General features: G+C 43.4%; 1 protein-coding gene across 2 annotated transcripts in view; it reads right to left on the reverse strand.

Moving 5' to 3' along the window:
• Window positions 1-27,784, reverse strand: part of arhgef7b (Rho guanine nucleotide exchange factor (GEF) 7b) — an 89,824-nt gene that overhangs the window by 42,928 nt on the left and 19,112 nt on the right. For both annotated transcript variants that reach the window (XM_060898875.1, XM_060898874.1), the window contains exons 3-6: window positions 14,538-14,622; window positions 13,026-13,156; window positions 7,089-7,290; window positions 2,947-3,035 (exon numbers count right to left, since the gene is read on the reverse strand). In XM_060898875.1, the coding sequence (XP_060754858.1) occupies window positions 2,947-3,035; window positions 7,089-7,290; window positions 13,026-13,156; window positions 14,538-14,622 (507 nt within the window). The remainder of the gene's footprint in view (window positions 1-2,946; window positions 3,036-7,088; window positions 7,291-13,025; window positions 13,157-14,537; window positions 14,623-27,784) is intronic.

Consider the following 27,784-nt stretch of genomic DNA (forward strand, 5'->3'; position numbering starts at 1 on the left):
TGCCAATAATTCTGGATATCAAGCCTCAGTTTCACATCTCAGCATTGGCCAGAACATGCGACACACACACACACACACACACACACACACACACACACACACACTTAAAACCTCTGAACTCTCCAACCATGAAACAGGACCTGACTCATAAATACACGCACACACACCCCGAGGCACAGCTGCCCCAAGTGAGAAGGAAACAATGACCTACATTACAGCTCCACACTCACTCACCATTTTAAACTCCGCTTGTTTGACTCAGACACACAAACATCCCTCTGACCCGACACTGTAACGGTTAAACAGCAGGAGATTAGAGTTCAGGCGGCACAGTGGTGTAGTGGTTAGCGCTGTCGCCTCACAGCAAGAAGGTCCAGGTTCGAGCCCCGTGGCCGGCGAGGGCCTTTCTGTGCGGAGTTTGCATGTTCTCCCCGTGTCCGCGTGGGTTTCCTCCAGGTGCTCCGGTTTCCCCCACAGTCCAAAGACATGCAGGTTAGGTTAACTGGTGACTCTAAATTGAGCGTAGGTGTGAATGCGAGTGTGAATGGTTGTCTGTGTTAGAGCCCTGCACTCCCGCGGGACCCGCCGCAAAGCAGTGTGGCTCGGGACAAATTTTGAAAGCTCATTGCGGGCGCGGGCGGGACCGGAAGTGCACATATGCGCGCGCGGGCGGGAGCGGGAGTGCACATATGCGGCACGGGCGGGAGCGGTGATAAGCTGCAGTCCCGCTAACTAAAAACGTGTTTGAAATAAAATTTATAAATTATTAATTTCTGTCTATCATATATAATTTGTGCTGGATATTTTATTTGGCATTAATAAAAACATTTTAAGATGCCTAAATTTGCAGAGAGAGTCAGATTGCCAGATTGAGTGAGGAATGGCATCTTAAATTTGCTATTGATCACCCTAACGGGAAATCCTTTGATCACTCTAATGACTCGCAGTTCACACCCAGCTAGCAAGAGAACCATGAGTGAAGTGATTTACTGCTTGAGTTAGTCTACAACTCTAATCAGAGAGACAGGTTACACAGTGACGGTAGGCTTGACTCAATGCTATCCCAGAAATCCTTCCTGTAATATGCAAATTTGGCTGTCCAATCAGAGGTGGCCAAATTTGCATATTACAGGAAGGATTTCTGGGATAGCATTGAGTCAAGCCTACCGTCACTGTGTAACCTGTCTCTCTGATTAGAGTTGTAGACTAACTCAAGCAGTAAATCAATTCACTTCTCTTACTAGCTCTGCTTTGCAAGTAAAAAAAAAAAAAAAAAAAACACCATTGGTACAAAGCAAGCCCATTCACTTTTTTATGCTGATCAGAGAATTACAATGGTTTCTCATGTGATAAAAATGTGCGATTCGCGATTAAATATTTTAATCGCTTGACAGCACTAATTATTATTATTATTAGAGACACTACATGCTGAATTCAGAAACAAGGTAAATAATAACGAACGTGAGCTGTAGATATTTATGCTCAAATCCACTCAAAGTAGGGGGCGGGGCACCATCACGCTGTGTCAAGACAAGAACTTTCCTGAGAAATAACGCCAACGTCTGCATCATGCGGGATTTGCGGGCGGGAGCGGGACAAAATATGGCAGGCGCGGGCGGGAGCGGGACTGAAAATCATAATTTTTTTGTGGGCACGGGCGGGAGCAGAACTGAAAATCATAATTCTTTGCGGGCGCGGGGTTGCACAATGCGGGCGCGGGCGGGAGCGGGACTGAAAAATCCGACCCGCGCAGACCTCTAGTCTGTGTCTATGTGTCAGCCCTGTGATGACCTGGCGACTTGTCCAGGGTGTACCCCGCCTTTCACCCGTAGTCAGCTGGGATAGGCTCCAGCTTGCCTGCGACCCTGTAGAAGGATAAAGCGGCTACAGATAATGAGATGAGATGAGATTAGAGTTCACCAAAGCGACAGGTCATGAACTCAAACTCACCACACACACACACACACACACACACACACACACTGCTCAACATGATGACATGAGGTTGTATATTAACTGCAGTAATGCAACAAACAAATTAGCCCTAGACTTAAATCCAGTTATAACCTTAATGATGTGTGTTACGATAAAAATGTCTACATTAGGTCTGACAGGTATCAGCTGACACAAACAAACATACGAGTAGATAAGAGCTGTAACACAATCAGGGCCTCCATTTAGCCTACGGAACTACGCCTGGATCTGTTCAACATCTGCTGGGTCTCCAGAGCCAGAGGTGGTGGTGAGAGGCACGCTGACTGATGAACTGTTTACAATTAATATCTGGAGTGAAATCACAGCACATCGAGCTGAATGTGGAGATTCAACTGCATTGAATTTAATCTGGAATAATATCCAACCTGATTAGTGGTTCATGAAGGAAATTCACAAGGAGGGAGGGAGGGAGAGAGAAAGAAAGAAAGAACGAGAGAAAGAAAGAAAGAACGAGAGAAAGAACGAGAGAAAGAAAGAAAGAAAGAAAGAAAGAAAGAAAGAAAGAAAGAAAGAAAGAAAGAAAGAAAGAAAGAAAGAAAGAAAGAAAGGAGAGAAAGGAGAGAAAGGAGGAGAGAGAAAGAAAGAGGAAGGGAGGGAGAGAGAGAAAAGGACAAAAGGAAGGAAAATGGAGAAGAGAGATTATAGGCAAATAGAAATGTAGGAAAAGCAAAAAAAAAGGAGAGAGAATGAAGAAGAAAATGTGAGGAATACAGGAAGGCGGGGGGGGGGGGGGGGGGGGGGACCTTAGAGTGTGCACCTGTGTGCTGTGTGTGTTTAGAGCAGAGATGCTGATTGGCCTGAATGTCAAGCAGGTAGAGACGCCTCCTGGAATGGATGGCTTGTGTGTGTGTGTGTGTGTGTGTGTGTGTGTGTGTGTGTGTGAGAGAGAGAGAGAGAGAGAGATGACACTCAGGAATAATAATCTGCCCATCTCTCAGCAGTCACTCGTACCAGGTTATAGTAGGTCTTGGTAACAGTGCAGGACTCGAACGCTTTGGGAGGACTCTTCAGCGTCCCGGGCTTGGGGGAGATGGGCTTGTCTGCAAAACAAATAGAGGAAGGAGAGGAAAATAAATAAATAAATAAATAAATAAATAGGTCACATACTCCAGGCGGCATGTGGAGACATTTTGTTTCGATTAGATTGAATATTAGACCCGAGCTGCTCCTGAAGGGCAAGATGAAGGAGATAAAACATTAACCGTCAGGGGCAGATCAGTTCACAGCACTCCGTGCATCTCTTTCAGCTCAGTGTGAAGCATACCAAGAAAAAGCGGGTGTGTACTGTATGCTCGTCTCAGGCGCTGTAGGGAGCCGTAGCGAGCGCTTCACTTGTGAAGAGAGAAATGTGATCGAGAGACTTCAGAAACCAAACATCCTGAGACTTTCATAAAACTCAAACGGATCAAATATAGGAAGCGCAACTCTATGTACCGTCTGGTCACAGGAAATTAGGAAGGAAGGACGGACGGACGAAAAAGATAGACAGAGGAAAAAAGGAGACAGTGTACATGACGAGAAGAGTGTGAGGGACAGAAGGGTTCTACACTGAGCACCTACATTGTGTGATTGAGCTGCTGATTGGCCTGAATACCAGCACGTGTAAAGACTCATTCTCTCACGCACACCTCCAGGCGTGTGTGCATGTGTGTACACAAGTGAGTAAAGAACCAGACAGCTGAGTGCACAGAGGCAGCAGAACGCTGCTGTGTTTAACTGAAGGGAAACGGCACTCGCTGCCCGCACCACTTCCCGCCTTTGTCCGAGGACAGGGTTTCCTTCCCGATCGGGGCGTTAGTGCGTGCTGTGATGTCATCCGAAAGAATCCCCATTCATCTACATTATACAGTGATTTGAAACCACAGAGACATATAGAGCGCCGAGGTTTACTCAGCTAGCTGTGTGTGGGGACACTAAAAGTTTCACTCGCATTAATACTAACACGCCTGCTAAATTAAAAAAAAAAAAAAAAAAAACACAGTAGTGAAACGTGTACGCAGAACCTGAACATCTGGCTCTGTAGCATGATAAACCCTCACTCATCTGTTAAAGAAAAGCCATTATTCCAAACAGAGCAGAAGGTGAAGCTGACAGTGACACACGGGCCGTAACGCAGGAACACGAACAGGAAAACCTCACCCAAACATTCTCATCTCATCTCATTATCTCTAGCCGCTTTATCCTGTTCTACAGGGTCGCAGGCAAGCTGGAGCCTATCCCAGCTGACTACGGGCGAAAGGCGGGGTACACCCTGGACAAGTCGCCAGGTCATCACAGGGCTGACACATAGACACAGACAACCATTCACACTCACATTCACACCTACGGTCAATTAGACTACGTTGAGACTGCACCCTGAAACGACCCATATCCGATTTTTTTGCCCATATGCAACCTGTATCCGATTTGTTATTGACAATCTGAACGACACGGATCCGATTTTTTCACGAGACCCAGGCCGCTTGGATATGTGGTCCTAAATCCGATGCATATCCGATATTTTCACATGCGACTGCAGTCTGACCGGACAGGTCGCATTCATGCCACCTACACGTCATCGACAAGAGACAAACGTCACTATTCTGCGTTGGCTAATCCCGCCTCTTTGGTGGAAAACAACAACATTTGTACAGTTTTCAGAATTTAAATAGACTTTTATAGAATTGATCAAGCTAATGGTGGATTTGGTAGGGACCTGGATGTTGATCTGTTAGCCTGATTAAATAAAACAGTTTCTATAACTGATTTATAACTTAAACCATCCTGTATTACAAGATTATAAGATTGTTCTGGAAATTTCCAGTAATTTGACACCTTCGGTCTCATTAGTCTGCTGCCCACATTAATCAGATTATTGTGCGAGTTCCGCCGCCGCCACAAAAACCACATCGCCAGGTCTCGCCTCATCTCCATCGCAAACTGCACTGGTGTTTCTGCACCTTGAGCCAGCACTGAGAGAAGTTGCAGAATTCAGCTGGCTATAAACAATCTAAATAAATATTTATAAAAATGTAGAAAAAGTTTATTAATATGACGAAATAAATATGTGCAAATTATTAAGCCTGAATTAAGAGTTTGGTAATACAGCGGCCGTATCCCAAATGACTGCCTACTGAAGCTCGAGTGCACTATATAGAGTTTAAAAATCCATTACTTCCTAGTAACATGTAGTGCACTTATATAGAAATTAGAGACATATTTAGGAGTCAACCCTCGTTACCAGGCTACACGTTTTCATTTCAGTTCAGAAACAAAAACACACACGAGACCTCACACTTTAACACTAACCAGATAATTAAACAAACAAACAAAAAAAGAAATCATTAAACATGAAGAGTGCGCTTTTTTTTTTGTTTACGTATTACGTAGATGTGCTTATTACGTGTCAATTTGCGCATGCGGGACACTTTTGGGTCGTTTTCCATTCATATTGGAGATCGCATACAAGTCTCATGTACTTGGTAATGTGAACGGCCTAACAAAAAAATCGGATTTCACAACAAATCGGATATGGGTCGTTTCAGGTTGCAGTCTGAACGTAGTGCTAGAGTCACCAGTTAACCTAACCTGCATGTCTTTGGACTGTGGGGGAAACCGGAGCACCCGGAGGAAACCCACGCGGACACGGGGAGAACATGCAAACTCCGCACAGAAAGGCCCTCGCTGGCCACGGGGCTCGAACCCGGACCTTCTTTCTGTGAGGCGACAGCGCTAACCACTACACCACCGTGCCGCCTACCCAAACATTCATGCAGATAATCATAATAATCATAATAATAATAACGCTTGCAGTCTATCAGCTCTCCACTAGCTTCCATTCACTCCTTCATTCAAACTGGTGGTTTTGGATGATATGTTCCTTTCATAGAAGAATGTTTGATAGCCAAATTGGGGACACGTCACTTTCTGCAATCCAATCCAAAGTCTTATAACCTCTATGCTGTTGCTCTCTCGACTAGCGCACGAACTTAAATCCATGGAAAAGTTAATCATCCTTTTAACAGCCTACACTGTGCCCGGAGGAAGCCTGATGATGCTTGACTCACAAATGCCAAACCAAATAGTTTTTTTTAAGAACGCCCGATGGTATTTTAGTGGCATCACAAGGCTGGATTTGAGGCACTTCAAATCTTTATGATGCCACAGTAGGAAACAAAACCTCTCTAATGTAGCTTTATGTATTGTATTAGTTAGTAAGGCAACAATCCATGAATTAATGACTTAAAAGAGAACCGAAGGCAAATTTTTTTTTTACCATCAAAATTCTATTTCTCTCATTTTATTAAATATCGGAATGCATTTCTGATCGCTATTTTGTCACTGCTATAGCAAGTTATGAGTGTTTGAAATATGCTCTGTAATACATCAGTCCGTATGTCAAAGCAATGGCCGTAAACGAGATTAGCTGAGACCTGTGCGAGACATCGTAGGACGGAAGTAAAACGTACAGCGGAAATCAAAATGACCGACATCTGCCAACGTTGTCAAAAGACACGCACGCGCCCTCTTTCGAATGCTGATGTAATCAAGCTGAAAGTTTTGTTTGTTTTGATAGCAATCAGGAAAGTTTGAAAAAAAAAAAGTAGGCAGTAATCGTCATTTAAACTCGTTTTTGTGCAATAGTTCGTTTGGAAAACAGTTTTCAAAATGGCGGCACTGACACCTGGCTGACACGTCACGTTTCGAAGTCTCGTGAAGATCGCGCGGATAAGCGACGCCTGCCGTGGACCAAACGAACTAAATTCAACATGGCTAAAAACCGAATAAGCCGATAAGTATAATATTTAATTGCAATTAGTTGCCAATATGAATCACGATATAAGGTTACGAAAACTGAAATGAATAACACGTTAATTAAGAAATAAAGCAAGTTTAAAAATGACTTCAGTTCCCCTTTAATACTGTGAACGGGGAACGTGTCATTTGGGTTCATTATACTGCAATTTTTTTTTTTTTTTAAATCCCTAACTGCACCTTTAACAGCTATGACCCTGTGTTCTATATGGAGAGCTACAAAAGGAAAACGGAGTTTATCTGGATTCTGAACGTCTTTGGAAAGATCAAAGGAAACGCCGGGTAAGCCAAAAACTCACCACTTCCTTTGATCTCTTTGACGTAGTTGCTAGGAAACCAGCCAGTCTTGCCATTGAGTGTGCCTTCCCACCAGCCTCCCTCCTCCTGCCGAGTCACCTGGATGAGGTCACCCTTGTTGAAGCATAATTCGTCCTCATTCGTCTGCTGGAAATTAAACCGCGCCTTCACTAACAGCTGAGCTGAACTGTTCTCAGACATGTCCTGATTTCAGAGAGAGACAGAGAGAGAGAGAGAGAGAGAGAGAGAGAGAGAGAGAGAGCGAGCAAAGGAGAAAGGTGATGCAGCAAAGAAAAATCAAATTCTTATACAGTACCAGTCAAAAGTTTGCGCACCATCTAATTCAATGGTTTTTCTGTATTTTGACTGTTTTCTACATTGTAGAACAATACTACAGACATCAAAACTATGAAACATCTGGAACACACATGGATTTGTGTGATAAAGTCTGAAACAAAACTTGCTTCATATTTTAGACTCCTCAAAATAGCCGGTGTTTACCTTGATGGCGCTTTGTACACTATTGGCGTTATCTTAACCAGCTTCATGAGGTCGTCACCTGGAATGCTTTTCAGTTAACAGGCATGTCTCGTTAAAAGTTAATTAGTGCAATTTCTTACCTTCTCAATGTGCTTGCGATCAAAAAGTAAATAATAAAAATACAGTAAACAGCCCTATTCCACAACTGTAGTAATCCATATTATGTCAAGAACTGCTCAGCTAAGTAAAGACAAACGACATCCATCATTACTTTAATACATGAAGTGACGTCATAAAAGCGGCACGGTGGTGTAGTGGTTAGCGCTGTCGCCTCACAGTAAGAAGGTCCGGGTTCGAGCCCCGGGGCCAGCGAGGGCCTTTCTGTGCGGAGTTTGCATGTTCTCCCCGTGTCCACGTGGGTTTCCTCCGGGTGCTCCGGTTTCCCCCACAGTCCAAAGACATGCAGGTTAGGTTAACTGGTGACTCTAAATTGACCGTAGGTGTGAATGTGAGCGTGAATGGTTGTCTGTGTCTATGTGTCAGCCCTGTGATGACCTGGCGACTTGTCCAGGGTGTACCCTGCCTTTCGCCCGTAGTCAGCTGGGATAGGCTCCAGCTTGCCTGCGACCCTGTAGAACAGGATAAAGCGGCTAGAGGAGATGAGACTTCATAAAAATAAAGAAACACTAGCAGGGTTCTCAGCAGAGTGCAGACCTCCACCAACTAGGCCGCATATTAGAATATCCTGGATCAACATGCATGTCTAGATTTGCATCAATATCTAATCATGACTCACCGTTCCTCAAAATTTCATCAAAATCTGTTCACTACTTTGAGTAAAACTGGGAACAAAACAAACAGAGGTGAAAACATAACCTCCTCCAATTAGACGGTGTCCACTTTTTTTGGACTGGTACGGTTTGTTTAATGCCGGCGAGTGGCCTAGCTGTTAGCGTGTCTGCCTCTCGATCGGGAGATTGCAGGTTCTACTCATGGTCGGGTCATACCAAAGACCATCATAAAAATGGTGCCTACTTACATCTGGCAAGGCACGCTGCAATACAGATGCGAGCGGGGAGTCAAACTCTCGCGGTTACCAGAGGACCAGCCCCCCACTGTAACCTTAGCTACGTAATATAGGCGAGAGGCTGAGGGCTACTGAACGGAGATCGGCGCTGCCAAACAAACCATGTATGGTGCAGGAAGGACTCTTGAACTGTGTTTCTTACACTCAACGCTCCTCAAACAGCTAAATCCACAAACAAATTTTAAACACTGTCTTTTTGAGGGAGGGTTTGAAAGAAAAAAAAAATGGGCGGGGGGGCTGCTACCACCAATTTTTGTTTCTTTTTAATCTAGTACTAGCTTCAGTATATTTATTTTTTACCTGGTACTTGCTTCAGTAATAGTTTGTAGCTTTTACCACATTCAACAAAACGCAAATTTAGTTCCGGCGTTCAGCACACTGCGGCTGCGTTTACGTGGGCCTTAAGATTCCAATTAGAACCAGTTTAAAAGCCCAAAATGAATAAACACCTCAGCCAGAATAAAACAAGATCAACTGTGAGCTACTGCTCACTTATGTATCCCCCCGCTCTCGCTTATATCAGAATGAAAGCGATCGAAGGAATAGGACACTTATTATGAACGTTGACTTCAACAAATAATGAACCCTGAAACAAGTAAGTAAAGAGCCGTGTCTCTCCACAGGGATTTCAAATAGCATCCTGGTAAACTGTCGTTTTGAAATGGCATTTTGCTTCTTGAAATAGCGTCAAAATCCACCCTGTATGTTTTGTAAATACATTCAGTCGGTAAACAGGAAGTCGATGTGCGACAGACCTGAAAATGGTATACATGGTACAGAACCCCAAACTGAAGCTCAGTACCAAATATCAAGCAGTTGTGATTTGTAGTTGCTGAGAAAAGTGTTATGAAAATTTTGTAAATCCATGGTATATGTTTCATAAATACATTCAGTCGGTAAACAGGAAGTCTGTGTGGGACAGACCTGAAAACGCTATACACGGTACAGAACCCCAAGCTGAAGTTTGGTACCAAGTGGCTATGATTTGTGGTTGCTGAAAAAAAAAAAAAAAAGGGTGGTGTTTTGGACGGATGGCGATACGGACGGACGGACAGACAGAGGTAAACCAGTATACCCCATCCTTTGGAGCAGGGGTATAATAAAGTGGACAGTGAGTGTATGTAATGAACGAGTGACGATATTCATAGCCTTTTTTAAGACCATTTTTAAGATACCCCTTATCGACTTACCTTTCGATTCCATCTTAAAAGGCTGTTCCATTACTATATATTCGAATGACTTTTGTTAGATGACCCCTTGGAGAAGCAAGAGGTCAAGTCAAAATAAATGGACTCCTGAGGTGCAGAACCTGCCCAGGAATCATCTCAATCAAACACAATTTCATTTAAATTGCTCATTCAATCATGGCTCACTCATTCTTCCCTTCTTTGGCAAGTGACCAATTGTTTGACATTTCCTCCAGAGCAGGGGTATAAAGACCAGAGGTGGACAAAGTACCCAATTTCATTATTTAAGTCAAAGTACAGATCCCACTGGTCGAATGTTACTCTGATACAAGTGAAAGTTGTCCAGTCAAATTTTTACTTGAGTACTGAAGTACTTGCTTTTAAAAATACTTAAAAGGTCCCATGGCATGAAATTTTCACTTTCTGAGGTTTAACGTTAAAATGAGTTCCTCTGACCTTCTTAAGTCACCCCAGTGGCTAGAAATTTCATAATGTGTAAACCAAACTATGCCCAACATTTGAGAATGGCGCGTCAAAACGGCGCGTTGATAAACTCTTCCCTTGCCTACGTCAGCAAGGGAGATGATCCCCACGCCCCCCCCCTCTGGATTCCCACCCACTGTATGGATTGCCCGCCCAACTCAAAAGTTGCTGTTTGTCCTACCAAGCCTACTGCGCATGCGCGAATCCTACTGCGCATGCGCAGAACACATGACTACATTTTGTAGTGAGCCCATAGAAGACACAACATGGAAGTTGCGCTGTACATGGATGTGACAACACAGAAAGGAGTCTGTTTTTACTGCCGACGGGAGAGCCCCTGAAGACGCAGTGGCTTAATTTTATTTACTTCAATAATACGCCGTCGAGTCTACCTAAGACGGTGTATGTTTGTCGGAAGCATTTTCCTGAGGAATGTTTCCACAACTTGGGACAGTACAGGGCAGGTTTTGCACATCAACTGTCACTGAAGCCTGGGTCCGTACCAAGCATCCCTGCCGCATCAGCAACAAACACCGAACAAGTAAGTGTATAACTGTTAAGTCGTTTTGCCGTGTTTTAAAATCGGTGCGTTAGCCTAGCAATGGCTACATTAGCTGTGCAGCTAACCGCTTCCTGCAGTTAGCCAGGTACATGGGCTCGAGTTGTACCATTTTTTTTTTTTTTAGACAGGGCGGACGGACCAGGGCATTTGCCCGCCTGGCCGTGCCCGACGAGGAGCGCTCTCGGCCGGCTTGGGAGGCAGACGGCAGCCCCTCCTGGAAGTGCAGTTTTACCATGGGCCTCATGCGGAAAAAAATGACAAAGTCCCACTGCTCAGTTTTACCATGGGCCTCAGGCGGGAAAAAATGACAAAGTCCCAGTTTTACCATGGGGCTCGAGTTGTACCATTTTTTTTTTTAGACAGGGCAGACGGACCAGGGCATTCGCCCGCCTGGCCGTGCCCGACGAGGAGCGCTCTCGGCCGGCTTGGGAGGCAGACGGCAGCCCCTCCCCCTCCCCCCATGGCACGCCCCCACCGTCTACCCTTCCCCGCCTCCTGCTTCTCATTAGCAAAACGACGCACTGGGAAAAGCGCTGAAATGGGGCTTTCTCCCAGGAGGCTATATCTACGTACCGAGGGTTCATTTCGAGAAAGGCTGCAGATATAACATCCGGAAGCCTCCACGAGCCCGTTTAAAGCATCAACAAACCACCATGTCATGGGCCCTTTAAGTATTAAAAGTACATTTTCTGTCAACGCATCGTTGTATTATTGCTACAACGCTTACAAAACCTAATGCCGTTACCAAAGACAGAAATGTGAATTCACAAAATGAACGCATGCTGTGCCATCATGGTGGTTTAACGTTAAGCTAGCTAGTCAGTGACGCTCCACCTGACATGCTAGCAAACTCCTTTTCAAACTCAAAATCATATTGGGTAGCTAACGCTACTAGAAAAGAAAGATTTCTACATTGTTTATTTGGCAAGATTATGCTAAACCATATTTCTGAAAAGACTTCAGATAATTTAACGTTATTCATGTTAGCGTAACTCCGTTTTTACATGCTAACAGCGTCCAAGTTAACTAGCTATGTGTTAACGTTAGCCGTAGACAAGGCAATGGCAACTTGGAGGGCAAATCCATAGAGTGTCATTTCAGTAACCAGACTGCATAGCTATTGCAGCGTTATCGCTAACTCTAAAAGCACAGACAACCTCATTGCAAGCTTTCTCTTGGAATAAAACGTTTACAGACCTCAATATGCTTCTGCAAGTCGGACAGCGAGTTTTTGTAGGCCGTGATGCGGTTTGTTTTCGGCAAAACATTTAAAACAAAATTAATCTTTAATCCTTTCAGAAAACTGAAATATGGGTTCTAGGTATAGCCATGAGTGCGTGCATTCCCCAGAAGAACCGCCTCCTTCCATTCTGCCATCAACTGATCGTGTGAAATAATGCTACTGAGAAAATCACTGAACTTGATTTTATACAGTCTATGGACGTGACCCTAGTGATTACTGATCGGCTGTCTCAGCATCACCTGCGAAAAAACCAATCACATTTTAGAAAAGAAAAAAATAAATAAATAAATAAAATGGAATTAGCATGATTAGCTGAAAATAAATTTTCGTAATACAGAACAGGCAGCAAAGGTATGCTTTTGTACAGGGCAACTTATCCTGTGATCGCTTTCTGCTGTTCAGAGCTTCAGACTGTGCAGATATCAGACATTCTATTCCGATTATATGCTTGGGACGTATAAAAACACGCCTGATGATTTTCATGTAAGCGGTACGTTCAGAATCACGGATCAGAATGAATTCGTTCCGGACGTAAAAAATGCACGCATGTAAAGCCTAGGTCACAACCGGACGTACGATTTTTTGGCTGTGCGATTTTTGGCGTTTCCCAAATCACTGCGTTTTTTTTTTTGTTTGTGGAGAAAGACGCACGTTGGCCGCAAGTTTGTCTTGCAACCTGAAAAAAACGTAAGCGCCCGTAGAGTTTGTTTGACATGACAAAGAACCTCTGCGGCCGGTCTGCGGCCAGTCTACGGCTCGAAAATCAGCACGTCACACACGCGCCCTCCGTGCGTTTCTTGCATGTAGACCGGCCGTAGGAGCACGTACGGCCGGTTGTGACCTAGGCTTAACCGTAGCTTGTGGGACTATTTTGCTAGTAATAGTTTCAGGACTCACCAGACTGCAGTACTGACTGTGCACTCGTTTGGATGATCTCCTGCGGGAAGGCTGACAGTTCAGGGAGTCAAAGGACTTGATTCGCAGAGAGGAGTGTTGAACACATATGGAGTCACTGCCAGATCCAGTATCTATACATCCAGAGAAATATCCAGCTTATATTACAGTGACATCTACAAGCACACGGTACAGCTGTTTCCAAACAGGCTCAGTAGACTTCATTACATCAAGCTCACTTAAAGGGGAACTGAAGGCAAATTTTTTTTTTTATCAAAATTCTATTTCTCTCATTTTATTAAATATAGGAATGCATTTCTGACAGCTATTGTCACACTGCTATAGCAAGTTATGAGTGTTTGAAATATGCTATGTAATAGATCAGTCCATATGTCAAAGCAATGGCCGTAAACGAGATTCGTTGAGACCTGTGCGAGACATCGTAGGACGGAAGCAAAACGTACAGCGGAAATCAAACCTCGTGTCCGAAACCGCTCACTCATTCACTACTCCCTATATAGGGAATTACTGTATAGAGGACTATATCGTGAGCTCATTGGTAAATGAAAAAACCTTTTCGGACACTAGTCCGTCGCACAATTTAAACGTGCCAGATCAGTCGGCTGATGGGTTTTCAAAATAATAAATACATGTGTGTATTTTTGTGATAAATCCATATTATACTGAGCGTATAATTTCCCACATTAATCAATACAAAGTAGCTGCATCTTTCAGTTCTTTTAAATCAAGGCTGAATACTTTCTTCTTTGCTGCTGCCTTTTATTAAATCAAATTTGAGACTTTTAATTGGAGTTCTTTCAGCGCAACCGCAATGCATGATGGGATATATTGCTTTGGTTAGTGACCATCGTTGTACACTCCTTTTCGTGATGCATTCTGGGATACTTTGAGTGCGCTATATAGGGTGGAAATAATCCTCACTAAGGTTTCGGAGAGCACTACAAAATGGCGTCCTCACTATACAGTACCCTAGTGAGTAGGGGGCGATTTCGGACACACGGAAAGTGACCAACATCTGCCAACGTTGTCTAAAGACGCGCGCGCCCTCTTTCGAATGCTGACGTAATCAAGCCAGAAGTTGTGTTTGTTTTGATAGCAATCAGGAAAGTTTAACAGTTTTCAAAATGGCGGCACTGACACCTGGCTGACACGTCACGTTTCGAAGTCTCGTGAAGATCGCGCGGATGAGCGACGCCTGCCGTGGACCAAACGAACTAAATTCAGCATGGCTAAAAACCGAATAGGCCGATAAGTATAATATTTAACTGCAATTAGTTGCCAATACGAGTCACGATATAAGGTTACTAAAACCGAAAACGGAATTGAACAACACGTTAAGAAATAAAGCAAGTTTAAAAATTACTTCAGTTCCCCTTTAAAGGGGGAATATGTGAGTAAATGATTTCAGTAGTTAAACAATTTCAAGTGACCAGATGCATTTTGATTCCCCTGCGTGTGCGTGGACACACACACACACACACACACACCTCTTACCTGCTGTTGCGTTGTTGAGAGCAACCAAGGAATTCAGCACCTTGGGGAAGTTCTGGCCCTGAAACAGGTCATCAGCCTCGAATGTCTGTACACAGAGGTTTAAAAAAAAAAAATCTCACTAGAAATCACTCATTTACCCGCATGTATTCTCATTAAACCTGTCTGACGAGACCAAAAATCAAGGATGTTACAAAAGCCACACAGCAACCATTTCTCCATTTTCTGATCCTCATTTTAGTACAGAGTTGATAAAGTGGTTAGAAGTTAAAACTTTAAATTTAGTGGCCAGTTATAAATTTCGGCGGCACGGTGGTGTAGTGGTTAGCGCTGTCGCCTCACAGCAAGAAGGTCCGGGTTCGAGCCCCGTGGCCGGCGAGGGCCTTTCTGTGCGGAGTTTGCATGTTCTCCCCGTGTCCGCGTGGGTTTCCTCCGGGTGCTCCGGTTTCCCCCACAGTCCAAAGACATGCAGGTTAGGTTAACTGGTGACTCTAAATTGAGCGTAGGTGTGAATGTGAGTGTGAATGGTTGTCTGTGTCTATGTGTCAGCCCTGTGATGACCTGGCGACTTGTCCAGGGTGTACCCCGCCTTTCGCCCGTAGTCAGCTGGGATAGGCTCCAGCTTGCCTGCGACCCTGTAGAAGGATAAAGCGGCTAGAGATAATGAGATGAGATGAGTTATAAATTTCAACTCTTACTGAAACCTGAGCATGTAATAATATATCGTACCAGTTTAAATAATTTATGAAGATTAACATTGTCTTAAGAGCCTCTAAACTCACCTACAGCGCTCTCTGTACCTTTATCCTCATTACAAATGCATGGATTTTTTTTTCCATCTTCAGTAACCGTGTAACTTCTGTCTCAAATAACTAGCTGGCAAAACATTAGACCAGAGGGAAATTCAGCGCACAAGTCTCGATTTGCATACTCATGTTCAGTTATTTAACGTCAAACAAACATGTAGAAACACACCCTAAATCCTCAACCCGTTTCCCATAATGACTAGGTTCGGATTATTATCCTCAACTAATTTGCATAGAAGACGTGAAAGTTTCTAAATTGTGGTACATCACAAATTGAGCCCTTATGCATCATTCCCCAAATCGGTTACATATGGAAGACTTAAATCTTTAGTTTTAAATAAAAAGATGTAAATTTCCACAGGGATGATCCAGGCCTGACAGAGGGATTAGGATAAGGACTGTTGCCAAAGCTTTAAAGCTCACAGAAAACAAAGTACTGAACCACAGCAACACTAACGATACAAAATCTAAACCACACTACTACAAGAGCAGTTTCTCAAGTGTGGTTATAAACACAGCACAACTGTATACTTGGTACATACAGTACCAGTCAAACATTCGGACACACCTTCTAATTCAATTATTTTTCTTTATTTCCATTAATTAAGGGCGGCACGGTGGTGTAGTGGTTAGCGCTGTCGCCTCACAGCAAGAAGGTCCTGGGTTCGAGCCCCGTGGCCGGCGAGGGCCTTTCTGTGCGGAGTTTGCATGTTCTCCCCGTGTCCGCGTGGGTTTCCGCCGGGTGCTCCGGTTTCCCCCCACAGTCCAAAGACATGCAGGTTAGGTTAACTGGTGACTCTAAATTGACCGTAGGTGTGAGTGTGAATGGTTGTCTGTGTCTATGTGTCAGCCCTGTGATGACCTGGCGACTTGTCCAGGGTGTACCCCGCCTTTCGCTCGTAGTCAGCTGGGATAGGCTCCAGCTTGCCTGCGACCCTGTAGAACAGGATAAAGCGGCTAGAGATAATGAGACGAGATGAGACATAATTCCATATATTATCCAGACATGAGTGTTTTACTGGGAAATGCGCCACTCATATTTTTCATACGAGCTCCATCCGGGACGTGAAGAACACAAAACCGTGACGTAAATCTCTATATGTCACTCGTGAGGAAATTGATGAATTGTTTTTGATAAATTTGGGGACTTTGTGAATGGTGTCGTTATAATAAAAAGAAAACCACACATTGGCTTGAAGATATGAAGTTTATCTTCTCGTGTTGAAAAAAAAATTATTTGCATTTTTCATACAAAATACATCATGGATCTGAGTGACATATTTAAGTTCAAGTCAAGTTCAAATCAGCTTTATTGTCAGTTTCTTCATATGCACAGGTCATACAAGGAAATTGAAATTACGTTTCTCTCTATCCCATGTAAAGACAGACAAACATAGGACTGACATTAACAAGACAAACACTGAAGCGCAAGACAGGACCAATAACAGTGTAACAAGCAATAAGTAATAATAAAGTAATGATTAAAAAAATTTTTTTTTGAAACATTTAACATTTAGAAAAATAATCTAGGCTAAAGATAGGAAGATAAGAACAAGAACAAGACTAGTATACAAGACACACAGTACAGCACAGTCCAGTTGAGGTAATCACAGTAGCAGCATTATGTAGAATAATGTGTTAAATAATAATGTGTGGCGGCACGGTGGTGTAGTGGTTAGCGCTGTCACCTCACAGCAAGAAGGTCTGGGTTTGAGCCCCGTGGCCGGCGAGGGCCTTTTTGTGTGGAGTTTGCATGCTCTCCCCGTGTCCGCGTGGGTTTCCTCCGGGTGCTCCGGTTTCCCCCACAGTCCAAAGACATGCAGGTTAGGTTAACTGGTGACTCTAAATTGACCGTAGGTGTGAATGTGAGTGTGAATGGTTGTCTGTGTCTATGTGTCAGCCCTGTGATGACCTGGCGACTTGTCCAGGGTGTACCCCGCCTTTCGCCCGTAGTCAGCTGGGATAGGCTCCAGCTTGCCTGCGACCCTGTAGAACAGGATAAAGCGGCTACAGATAATGAGATGAGAAAATAATGTGTTAATAATGTGTAGCAGCATTCAGAAGCAGCATATGGTAAGTTGTTAGATTGCAGGGCCCAAGGCAGTTCTTATGAGATAGTTCAGGTAAGGTGCAAAGTCACATGTGTAGTTCCATAGAGAAGTCTTTTCCGTGGAGGGCAGCAGCAACAAGAAACAGTGTATGGTGTGTGTAAAAAGTGAGGTAGTGCAGGTAAAGGTGCAAAAGTCATATAGTGCAGTTCCATAGTCAGAGTCTTTCCTGAGTTCGAGTCTTTCAATGTATGTATGTGTGTGTGTGTGTGTGTGTGTGTGTGTGTGGGGTGGTGGGCACTTCCTGATTTAACAGTTAATTTAATTTAACAGTTATTCCATGAAATCGAGTCGTACATGAGCTGATAACCAACGAGGTGCATAGCACCGAGTTGGCTATAAGCCATGTACAATGAGATTGAGTGGAATAATTGTTTTATTCTATCCACATTCACTGGATTTTGAGAAACGGAGCATTTTAATTTTTAGCAAATTTGATAAATCAAAACTTTATACAAAACGTCCAACAAGATCATTTCCGCTTAGAAGGTAAACAAACCGGCAAAATGACAGGAGCAATTTGTGAAAAATGCTAATAATAATAATTCTGGCAGGGGGATGCGTTCTTACAGTCAAATACTTTTATTCCATATTTTGTTGCTTTTTTGTATTTCTTGGCGTTTTGTTTTCAAGTAGAGTTTTTATTTTGTCCTCGGTTGGTTCAGCAACACACTCCGCCATTTTGTTTTTCTTCTTTAGGGTTTTTTGGCGGTTGGCAAACCAACTTAAAGGTGCATTACCGCCACTGGGCTGGAGTGTCGAAGAGGCAATACTGGGAGGGGGGGGAAAAAAAAAAAAGATTATTTTGGTCCAGCAACACACTCCGCCATTTTGTTTTTCTTCTTTAGGGTTTTTTGGCGGTTGACAAACCAACTTAAAGGTGCATTACCGCCACTGGGCTGGAGTGTCGAAGAGGCAATACTGGGAGGGGGGAAAAAAAAAAAAAAGATTATTTTGGTCCAGCAACACACGCCGCCATTTTGTTTTTCTTCTACTCACGGTACATGAGCTGATATCCTAGTAGTAGAGTAGCCAATCAGAGTGCGTGATTGCTCATATCCAGTGAACGTGGATAGAATAATTTCCAATATTTCACTCCGATGACGTCACTCCCAGTGTTTTCCTGCTGACTAGACGCACACTATCAAAAATGGTGAACGGTTCAAAATTAAAATTCTTTTGATTAACTTGCGTTTCAGGCGGCACGGTGGTGTAGTGGTTAGCGCTGTCGCCTCACAGCAAGAAGGTCCTGGGTTCGAGCCCCGGGGCCGGCGAGGGCCTTTCTGTGCGGAGTTTGCATGTTCTCCCCGTGTCCGCGTGGGTTTTCTCCGGGTGCTCCGGTTTCCCCCACAGTCCAAAGACATGCAGGTTAGGTTAACTGGTGACTCTAAATTGACCGTAGGTGTGAATGTGAGTGTGAATGGTTGTCTGTGTCTATGTGTCAGCCCTGTGATGACCTGGCGACTTGTCCAGGGTGTACCCCGCCTTTCGCCCGAAGTCAGCTGGGATAGGCTCCAGCTTGCCTGCGACCCTGTAGAAGGATAAAGCGGCTAGAGATAATGAATGAATGAATGAACTTGCGTTTCCTTTTTTTTTTTTTGTTCTTGTTGTAGATATGTGTCCATATAATATAAAGAACATTACACAGTGGTGCAAAGATATGAAGTTTCTCTTCTCGTGTTGAAAACATATCGCTCGTTTGCTCCGCTCACTCATGAATACATTCACCACTTGAAGATCAACTTCATGTCTTTGCACACTCGTGGAATATCCTCTATACGAGGGCAAGTCAAAAAGTTCTAAGACCGATGTTATAATTTCAAAAGGAATTCCAAAGAATTCAAAACAGGAATACAGAGAAGGAATTCTCAGATGGGAACACCGCTTGCAGAAGTGTTTAGACTTCTGTAGAGAAATAGCTTTGTTATTTTCATAAATAATTTTCATTTGTCGTAAAGCTTTTTGACTTACCCTCATATACATGTTATTTCATAGTTTTGATGCCTTCAGTAGAAAAAAAAAAAAAAGTCAAAATACAGAAAAATCTATGAATGAGTCAGGGTGTACAAACTTGACTCGTATTGTATATTAAATGCAGGACTATACAGTGATGGAATTACGGTATTGGCACATTTCCGACTTGGAAATTCGGAACTAATTATTGGTCCCAGACATGATGCTGGGTATTTGGGGATTTTTAGCGTTTCCATGGAACCTGAGGAACCATCAACATCATCGTCTTCTTCACTGGAGCCCTGGATGTCACGTCACAAACACACACAGCTGAAAAATAGCTTCCACAGCTGAGTGCAATGACAAGATTTAACTTGTTTGTACATGACTTAAACCAGTGAAAGAAGCTAAAATATGGTTTGGTTAACTGCGAGCAAATCACAGTGGGCTGTGTATTCTTTTGTCATTACGTGTGCTTTTACAGAAATGACTCATCCGTGTGGAGGATGGAGAGTTAGGCAACAGGCAAAGATCAATGACTTTGGCCAGTTTTGTGTGTGTGTGTGTGTGTGTGTGGTGGGGAATCAAGAAGCCATTCAAAAGGGTCGACTCTTATCCATGAATGGAGCCGACTGCCCCGATTCACTGAAAACAGCTGGCACCGGAGTCTCTTGTTGGCTCAGGTCAAAGTTCATCCATGATAAAGCCAGTATGAAGTGAAAGTAACTACTATCAGAAGCGCAGGCCTCTTGCACATCCCACATTGTTTCCCGTTCCCTTTTCTCATCTCATTATCTCTAGCTGCTTTATCCTGTTCTACAGGGTCGCAGGCAAGCTGGAGCCTATCCCAGCTGACTACGGGCGAAAGGCGGGGTACACCCTGGACAAGTCGCCAGGTCATCACAGGGCTGACACATAGACACACACAACCATTCACACTCACACCTACGGTCAATTTAGAGTCACCAGTTAACCTAACCTGCATGTCTTTGGACTGTGGGGGAAACCGGAGCACCCGGAGGAAACCCACGCGGACACGGGGAGAACATGCAAACTCCGCACAGAAAGGCCCTCACCGGCCACAGGGCTCGAACCCGGACCTTCTTGCTGTGAGGCGACAGCGCTAACCACTACACCACCGTGCCGCCCCGTTCCCTTTTCTGCCAGGGAAAATTTATTATTTCCATTTGTTCTAATGCTTCCACGAAAGCACAAGCACAGCTTTCAGGTGTCTCTTGTATCACTAAAATAAGGGATCAAAAAAATAGCAACCGCTACAGCTCAACCGTTTGTTAGCGCCTCTGAACAGTAATGCTTAGAATAGCTTATGTAAACACGGCAACGGCATGCAAAACATCAAACAGAGTCTGTTATTCACGGGTTTTGCCATGAATCCCTCACACAATCGCATACACGAGACAGACGCTCCTAAATTTGGATGAGCACCACAATATTACTGCTGGGACGCCACTGACGACTGTCAACTACCGCTAAAAAGGAAAACAAGCAGCAGTTGTTACGTATGCTTTCTACGTATTAAATCACGCGCACACTTTCCCTTGCTTGTAAAACACACACACACGAGCATTTTCAGCCACCTGTGCACACTAGTGGTGCACTCCAGACTCCCCTCGCACCGGCCTGATAAGCCCGGCTCACTACAGTCCCAACTGATTTGAGGCCAGATATTTTTCTTAAAATATGACCATCCAGTTTCACCAACATGCACCAAATTTGTTAAGCTTATGGGTCTTTTTATGACAAACACATTCCACAAATGATGTTTACACAGCAAGCTCATATTCCAACATGATCTCACTATGAATATTCATAACAAGTGTTCGCTAACTAAAAGGAGAACTGAAGGCAATTTTTTTTAAATCAAAAATTCTATTTCTCATTTTATTAAATATCGGAATGCATTTCTGACAGCTATTTTGTCACTGCTATAGCAAGTTATGAGTGTTTGAAATATGCTATGTAATATATCAGTCCATATGTCAAAGCGATGGCCGTAAACGAGATTCGCTGAGACCCGTGCGAGACATCGTAGGACGGAAGTAAAACGTACAGCGGAAATCTAAGGCTACATCCACACGACAACGGCAATGAGATTTTTTTTTTTAAATATCGCGTCCACATGGGCAACGGATCAGTAAAATATCAGGTTCATATGGCAACGCAACGCTTGCTGAAAATGATGCAATATACATGCCACACCTCTACGTGCGCTGTAAGACGGTCCCATCGGAGACACCAGAACAACAGAAGTAGACGCATGCGCATAACTGCGCATGCGCACAGTGACTATCCCTGTCACTGTCACACGCACACACTTTCTCACTCCCTATCCTATGGATATAGTCCCTTTAAAATCACGTGCTCGTTTTTTTAATGGAGACGTGGAAAGAGGAATAAACGGGGGTAGATGGAAGCCGGTACGCCAACATTCTGATATCCTCCAGAATTCTTTAATGGTCCGGAATAAATTGAATGCTACACGGTGATGGATTACTTTGTTCTTCTACGCCCTTTTTGAGGAATGTATTGTTGGACTTAAACCAACATCTGAAGAGGCGAGATCGCTCCTTTTTTTTCCCTATTTTTGCTGGCGGGATTGACTCTGCCCTAAGGGCTATTCTCTCACTCTCTCTCTCACTTTGCACCATTACACAATAAATATTCACAGTGAAAATATTTTGTAAGCGCGTTTCATGAACCAAGTTATAGGATTTGTTGACAACTCGCATCGAGTTCGTTACACTTCTACCCGGTGTGAAGCACATGTGGTTGTGACGTCATCGTAAACAAATCCGTTCTACTCATCCAGACGACTTCGCAACGGCTCCGTTGCCAGATTTTTCCACTCTGGAACCCGTTCTCAAAAGATTTCGTTTTGGGGCACCCAAAACGCCGGTGCCGTGTGGACGCCAGGCCGAAACGATAAACAATTTTATCAGATTCACCTGAATCCGTTGCCGTGTGGACAGGGCCTAAGTGACCAACATCTGCCAACATTGTCAAAAGACACGCGCGCGCCCTCTTTCGAACGCTGACAATCAAGCCAGAAGTTTTCCCCATGTCCGAAATCACTCCCTACTCACGATATAGTGATGCTGTTTTGTAGTGCTGTCCAAAACCTTAGTGAGGATTGTGTGAAATGCGCTCAGTATAATATGTATTTATCGCAAAAATACATGCATGTATTTATTATTTTTGAAAACCCACCAGCAGCCTGATCTGGCACGTTTTAATTGTGCGACAGTAATGATTTAAATACCAGCGTGATGGACTAGTCCTTATCCTGTCGTCTTTCCAACTCTTCTCCACATTATTCCATACGACTTCGAACCAATCTCCATCACTGATGAAGCTGGCAAATCTCGAAATTAATCGAAATTGGAATGATATGGCGATCTGTCCGCTGTGTAAACAGTTTTCAAAATGGCGGCGCTGACACTTCACGTTTGAAGTCTGGCACAAGTCTCGTGAAGATCGCGCGGATAAGCGACGCCTGCCGTGGACCAAACAAACTACAGTCAACACGGCTAAAAACTGAAAAGGCCGATAAGTGTAATATTATATGCCAGTATGAGTCACAATATAAGGTTAATAAAACGGAAAATGTAACTGAATAACACGTTAATTAAGAAATAAAACAAGCTTAAAAACGACTTCAGTTCCCCTTTAATATATAGGTGTGTGTCTGAAGACAACACACTATTCTTGGGGGGGGGGGGGGGGGGGGGGTTAAAAAAAAAAAAAACAAGTCATACGTCCTCCATCTTTCACCACTTGGGTGGGTTTGGACATTGCTAACTGTTTGAATCGAATCATATGAATAATTTTTGAGTGCACGAGAGGAGAGCAAAGCAACAAGGAACCGGCAGCTTCAGTGAGTGAAGTTTCTGCATGGTCCTAGTGCCTGCACCCTCTCCTGTTTTTATGAAGGTGCTCTTTCTGCATGGTCCTAGTGTCTGCATGCTGTTTTTTTTCCCCTTAAAATGCCCAATATAATGATAAGGGAAACACTGGGCATAATTCCACTGTACATAAGCAAAGTTGCACAAAGTTTACAACCCCGATTCCAAAAAAGTTGGGACAAAGTACAAATTGTAAATAAAAACAATGTAATAATTTACAAATCTCAAAAACTGATATTGTATTCACAATAGAACAGACAACATATCAAATGTCGAAAGTGAGACATTTTGAAATTTCATGCCAAATATTGGCTCATTTGAAATTTCATTACAGCAACACATCTCAAAAAAGTTGGGACAGGGGCAATAAGAGGCTGGAAAAGTTAAAGGTACAAAAAAGGAACAGCTGGAGGACCAAATTGCAACTCATTAGGTCAATTGGCAATAGGTCATTAACATGACTGGGTATAAAAAGAGCATCTTGGAGTGGCAGCGGCTCTCAGAAGTAAAGATGGGAAGAGTATCACCAATCCCCCTAATTCTGCACCGACAAATAGTGGAGCAATATCAGAAAGGAGTTCGACAGTGTAAAATTGCAAAGAGTTTGAACACATCATCTACAGTGCATAATATCATCAAAAGATTCAGAGAATCTGGAAGAATCTCTGTGCGTAAGGGTCAAGGCCGGAAAACCATACTGGGTGCCCGTGATCTTCGGGCCCTTAGACGGCACTGCATCACATACAGGCATGCTTCTGTATTGGAAATCACAAAATGGGCTCAGGAATATTTCCAGAGAACATTATCTGTGAACACAATTCACCGTGCCGTCCGCCGTTGCCAGCTAAAACTCTATAGTTCAAAGAAGAAGCCGTATCTAAACACGATCCAGAAGCGCAGACGTCTTCTCTGGGCCAAGGCTCATTTAAAATGGACTGTGGCAAAGTGGAAAACTGTTCTGTGGTCAGACGAATCAAAATTTGAAGTTCTTTATGGAAATCAGGGACGCCGTGTCATTCGGACTAAAGAGGAGAAGGACGACCCAAGTTGTTATCAGCGCTCAGTTCAGAAGCCTGCATCTCTGATGGTATGGGGTTGCGTTAGTGCGTGTGGCATGGGCAGCTTACACATCTGGAAAGACACCACCAATGCTGAAAAGTATATCCAGGTTCTAGAGCAACATATGCTCCCATCCAGACGACGTCTCTTTCAGGGAAGACCTTGCATTTTCCAACATGACAATGCCAAACCACATACTGCATCAATTACAGCATCATGGCTGCGTAGAAGAAGGGTCCGGGTACTGAACTGGCCAGACTGCAGTCCAGATCTTTCACCCATAGAAAACATTTGGCGCATCATAAAATGGAAGATACGACAAAAAAGACCCAAGACAGTTGAGCAACTAGAATCCTACATTAGACAAGAATGGGTTAACATTCCTATCCCGAAACTTGAGCAACTTGTCTCCTCAGTCCCCAGATGCTTACAGATTGTTGTAAAGAGAAAAGGGGATGTCTCACAGTGGTAAACATGGCCTTGTCCCAACTTTTTTGAGATGTGTTGTTGTCAGGAAATTTAAAATCACCTAATTTTTCTCTTTAAATGATACATTTTCTCAGTTTAAACATTTGATATGTCATCTATGTTCTATTCTGAATAAAATATGGAATTTTGAAACTTCCACATCATTGCATTCCGTTTTTATTTACAATTTGTACTTTGTCCCAACTTTTTTGGAATCGGGGTTGTACATTTGCATTCAGTGACAGGGAAGCAATCACAAACATGTCAATCGTGATTCGGCGCGCAGGTGGCCAAGTGGTTAGAGCGCTTGACCGCTAAGCGAACGGTCCGTGGTTCGAGCCTCGGCTCGACGGGGATCTGGGGCTCGCTCCCTGTCCACCCAGCAGTGAATGGGGACCTGGTGGAAACACTGGGGAAGTTAAAGGCGGCGAGGAAAGGAACTGGCCACCCTACCTCACTATGCCGATGGCCCAGGACAAGTGCGCTCTCTAACAGGCACTCCCCCAATGTACAAATCGTATATGGGACTCCCAGCGCTCGAAACTAACGGTGTCCCGATGTCCCGGGGACCATAAAAAATGTCATCGGGACACAAAATTATCATATCTGGGACAATCCCGGGACAATGGAAAAAAAATAGATCTAGAAAAAAAGTTCTACATTAAAGGTGCAGTACAAGATTTTGGAATAACGGTTCCCGCAAGCCATATTTTGAAAAGAAACACTCCCACCCCCCGCGTCTCCACCCCTCCTCCCCCTTATAAAGCCTGAGAAATTCCGGCTTTATAATGGGTGTCTATTGCGTTACACACTAGTGGAGCTCGTTAAGTTAGAGTGTAGAGAGCTTGGAAAAATAGCTCAAACTTTCTCATTTAAACTGTGTTTTCAGCCCCAATTTTCACTCCACACACACAATTTTCTCAAAAGTAGTCGCCACACTTGTCCTGATTCACACAATGTGTCTACCTGAGCGATAGGATTTACAGTTTTTGAATGAGAAGCCTGAAAGTAACGAGAGCACAGCCGCGCAGCCTCATAGACTCCCATTATAAACGTGGCAGAAAAGTCACTCGTTTTTAACTCGCTCTAGTGACCTCATTTTTTACACTACAGACAAAAAAATTACATCCGTGTGTTCAGGAGAGCCTTGTGGCGCTCACTGTGAAAGAATTTTGTGAATATCTCCTTCCGTTTTCGTGTAAATCCCCGTTGTTTGGAAGGAGCGCACTGAGAGAATCCTGCGCTCTGTGTGACACTGCTCGCTCTCACACACACACACACAGAAGGGCGGGCTGCTCGCGGGCTTCAGTCTGATTGACGTGTCAGTATCCAATCATTTTGAGGTGGTACCTCGATATGATTGGATGGCGTTTTTCCTTTATTTTACACTGTAGACTGGATTAAAATATTTCGTTTTTTGGGTCAAACCTTCTATTGTACTGCTTGCAACATGGGTGTGCATTTCATCCATTGATGGTATGGCTGATGGCTTTCAAAACATCTCTGAATGGGGCAACAGGTATATTACATAAAAATGGATAACGGTAATGGTGAATGATAAGTTGGCCTTATATATGCCAACAGATATTCAAGGTATAAGTAGATGAAACAAACATAAAAGGGGTGTTATTTTCAGCTAAAGTGTACTGCAGATGTAGGGAGTTGAAACATTTTCTGAATGAGCTAGTTGGCCCCTTTTAAATAAACGGGTATCTATTCATACAGTGAGATCACCAAAGTTTAATAAACTGAAAATGCAATAACTGTAATTTTGAAGTAGATGATGTATTGGACATGTGTCACTTGTGTTTTGTGACTTATTGTAAAAATGATATAAAGGGTTCAAAATCGTATAGTTACAAATATAATAGTAACTTCATATGATAATATTAACCACTGGTTATTTCAGAGAGGAAAAAAATGGGGACACTATTGCTTCCATTCGGGACAATACAACACATAATTCGGGACCACTGGGGGACACAAAGAAAAAAAGTTAATTTCGAGCCCTGGGGACTCCCCTTTTTTTTGCAATCGTGATTCACTGTCATAGCACCACCAAGTCATATAACACTCATTCTACAGGGTTTGTTGGATTCATAACAACATATCACGGTATCCATGATCGAAAAAGCAATTTTTCATATCTTATCACCATGGTGAGACAATAATTTGTCGTGTGATGACACAAACAGGAAGTGTGGCATTTCAGGTTTACAGTAACCAAATTGTTAACTCCGTCCAGCAGAAATCATTAATACATTCATACACCTTCTGGAAGTGTTGCGTAATTCCACCATGTCATGTATGTTCAGTGATGTGACCTCAAATGCCAACACTTTCTTGCTCATGAAACGGCTCCCTTTATGCTTGGACCCACTAATTGCTGCTTGCAGCTATACTTTGCTTTGTTAATCTTTTTTGCACATTCTCTCATTAATGCCTTTTGCTCTGAATCTGCAAAGTCTGTTTTTTTTGTAGCTGAATAAGCCAACGTTGAATTTCAACCCACTGGCAGCTGCCCTCTTTCAAATTTCAAAGCAATTAGAAATGATTGACAGAGTTGCTAAAACGCACGCTGGGAGGTGCCGAGGTATACTGACGACAGGTTTTTTTTGGAGTGTTTTACAACAGGAAAGAGCTTTAACCTGGAAAGCTATCAAGCAAAAGATAATCAGTTTTTGAGATCGTATGAGTGAAAAGAAACACAATCGGTGGATCTCAAGCTATTGTTTTAACCCGCTTCCTTTTTAGCTGGGTGTGAAAAGGAGTGGAGGTGAATCGCCTCGGAAAAAAATACCACCACCACATGCTGTACACTTTAACCCACATCCCTGACTGAAAGAGAGAGATAAATACCAATTTTAAAGTAAGTAAAGTAACTTTATTGGTCTCCCTAGAGAGAAATTTAGCTTAGAGTCAGGGAACATTGC

Source organism: Neoarius graeffei, chromosome 18 (assembly GCF_027579695.1).
Source record: "Neoarius graeffei isolate fNeoGra1 chromosome 18, fNeoGra1.pri, whole genome shotgun sequence".
NCBI lineage: Eukaryota > Metazoa > Chordata > Actinopteri > Siluriformes > Ariidae > Neoarius > Neoarius graeffei.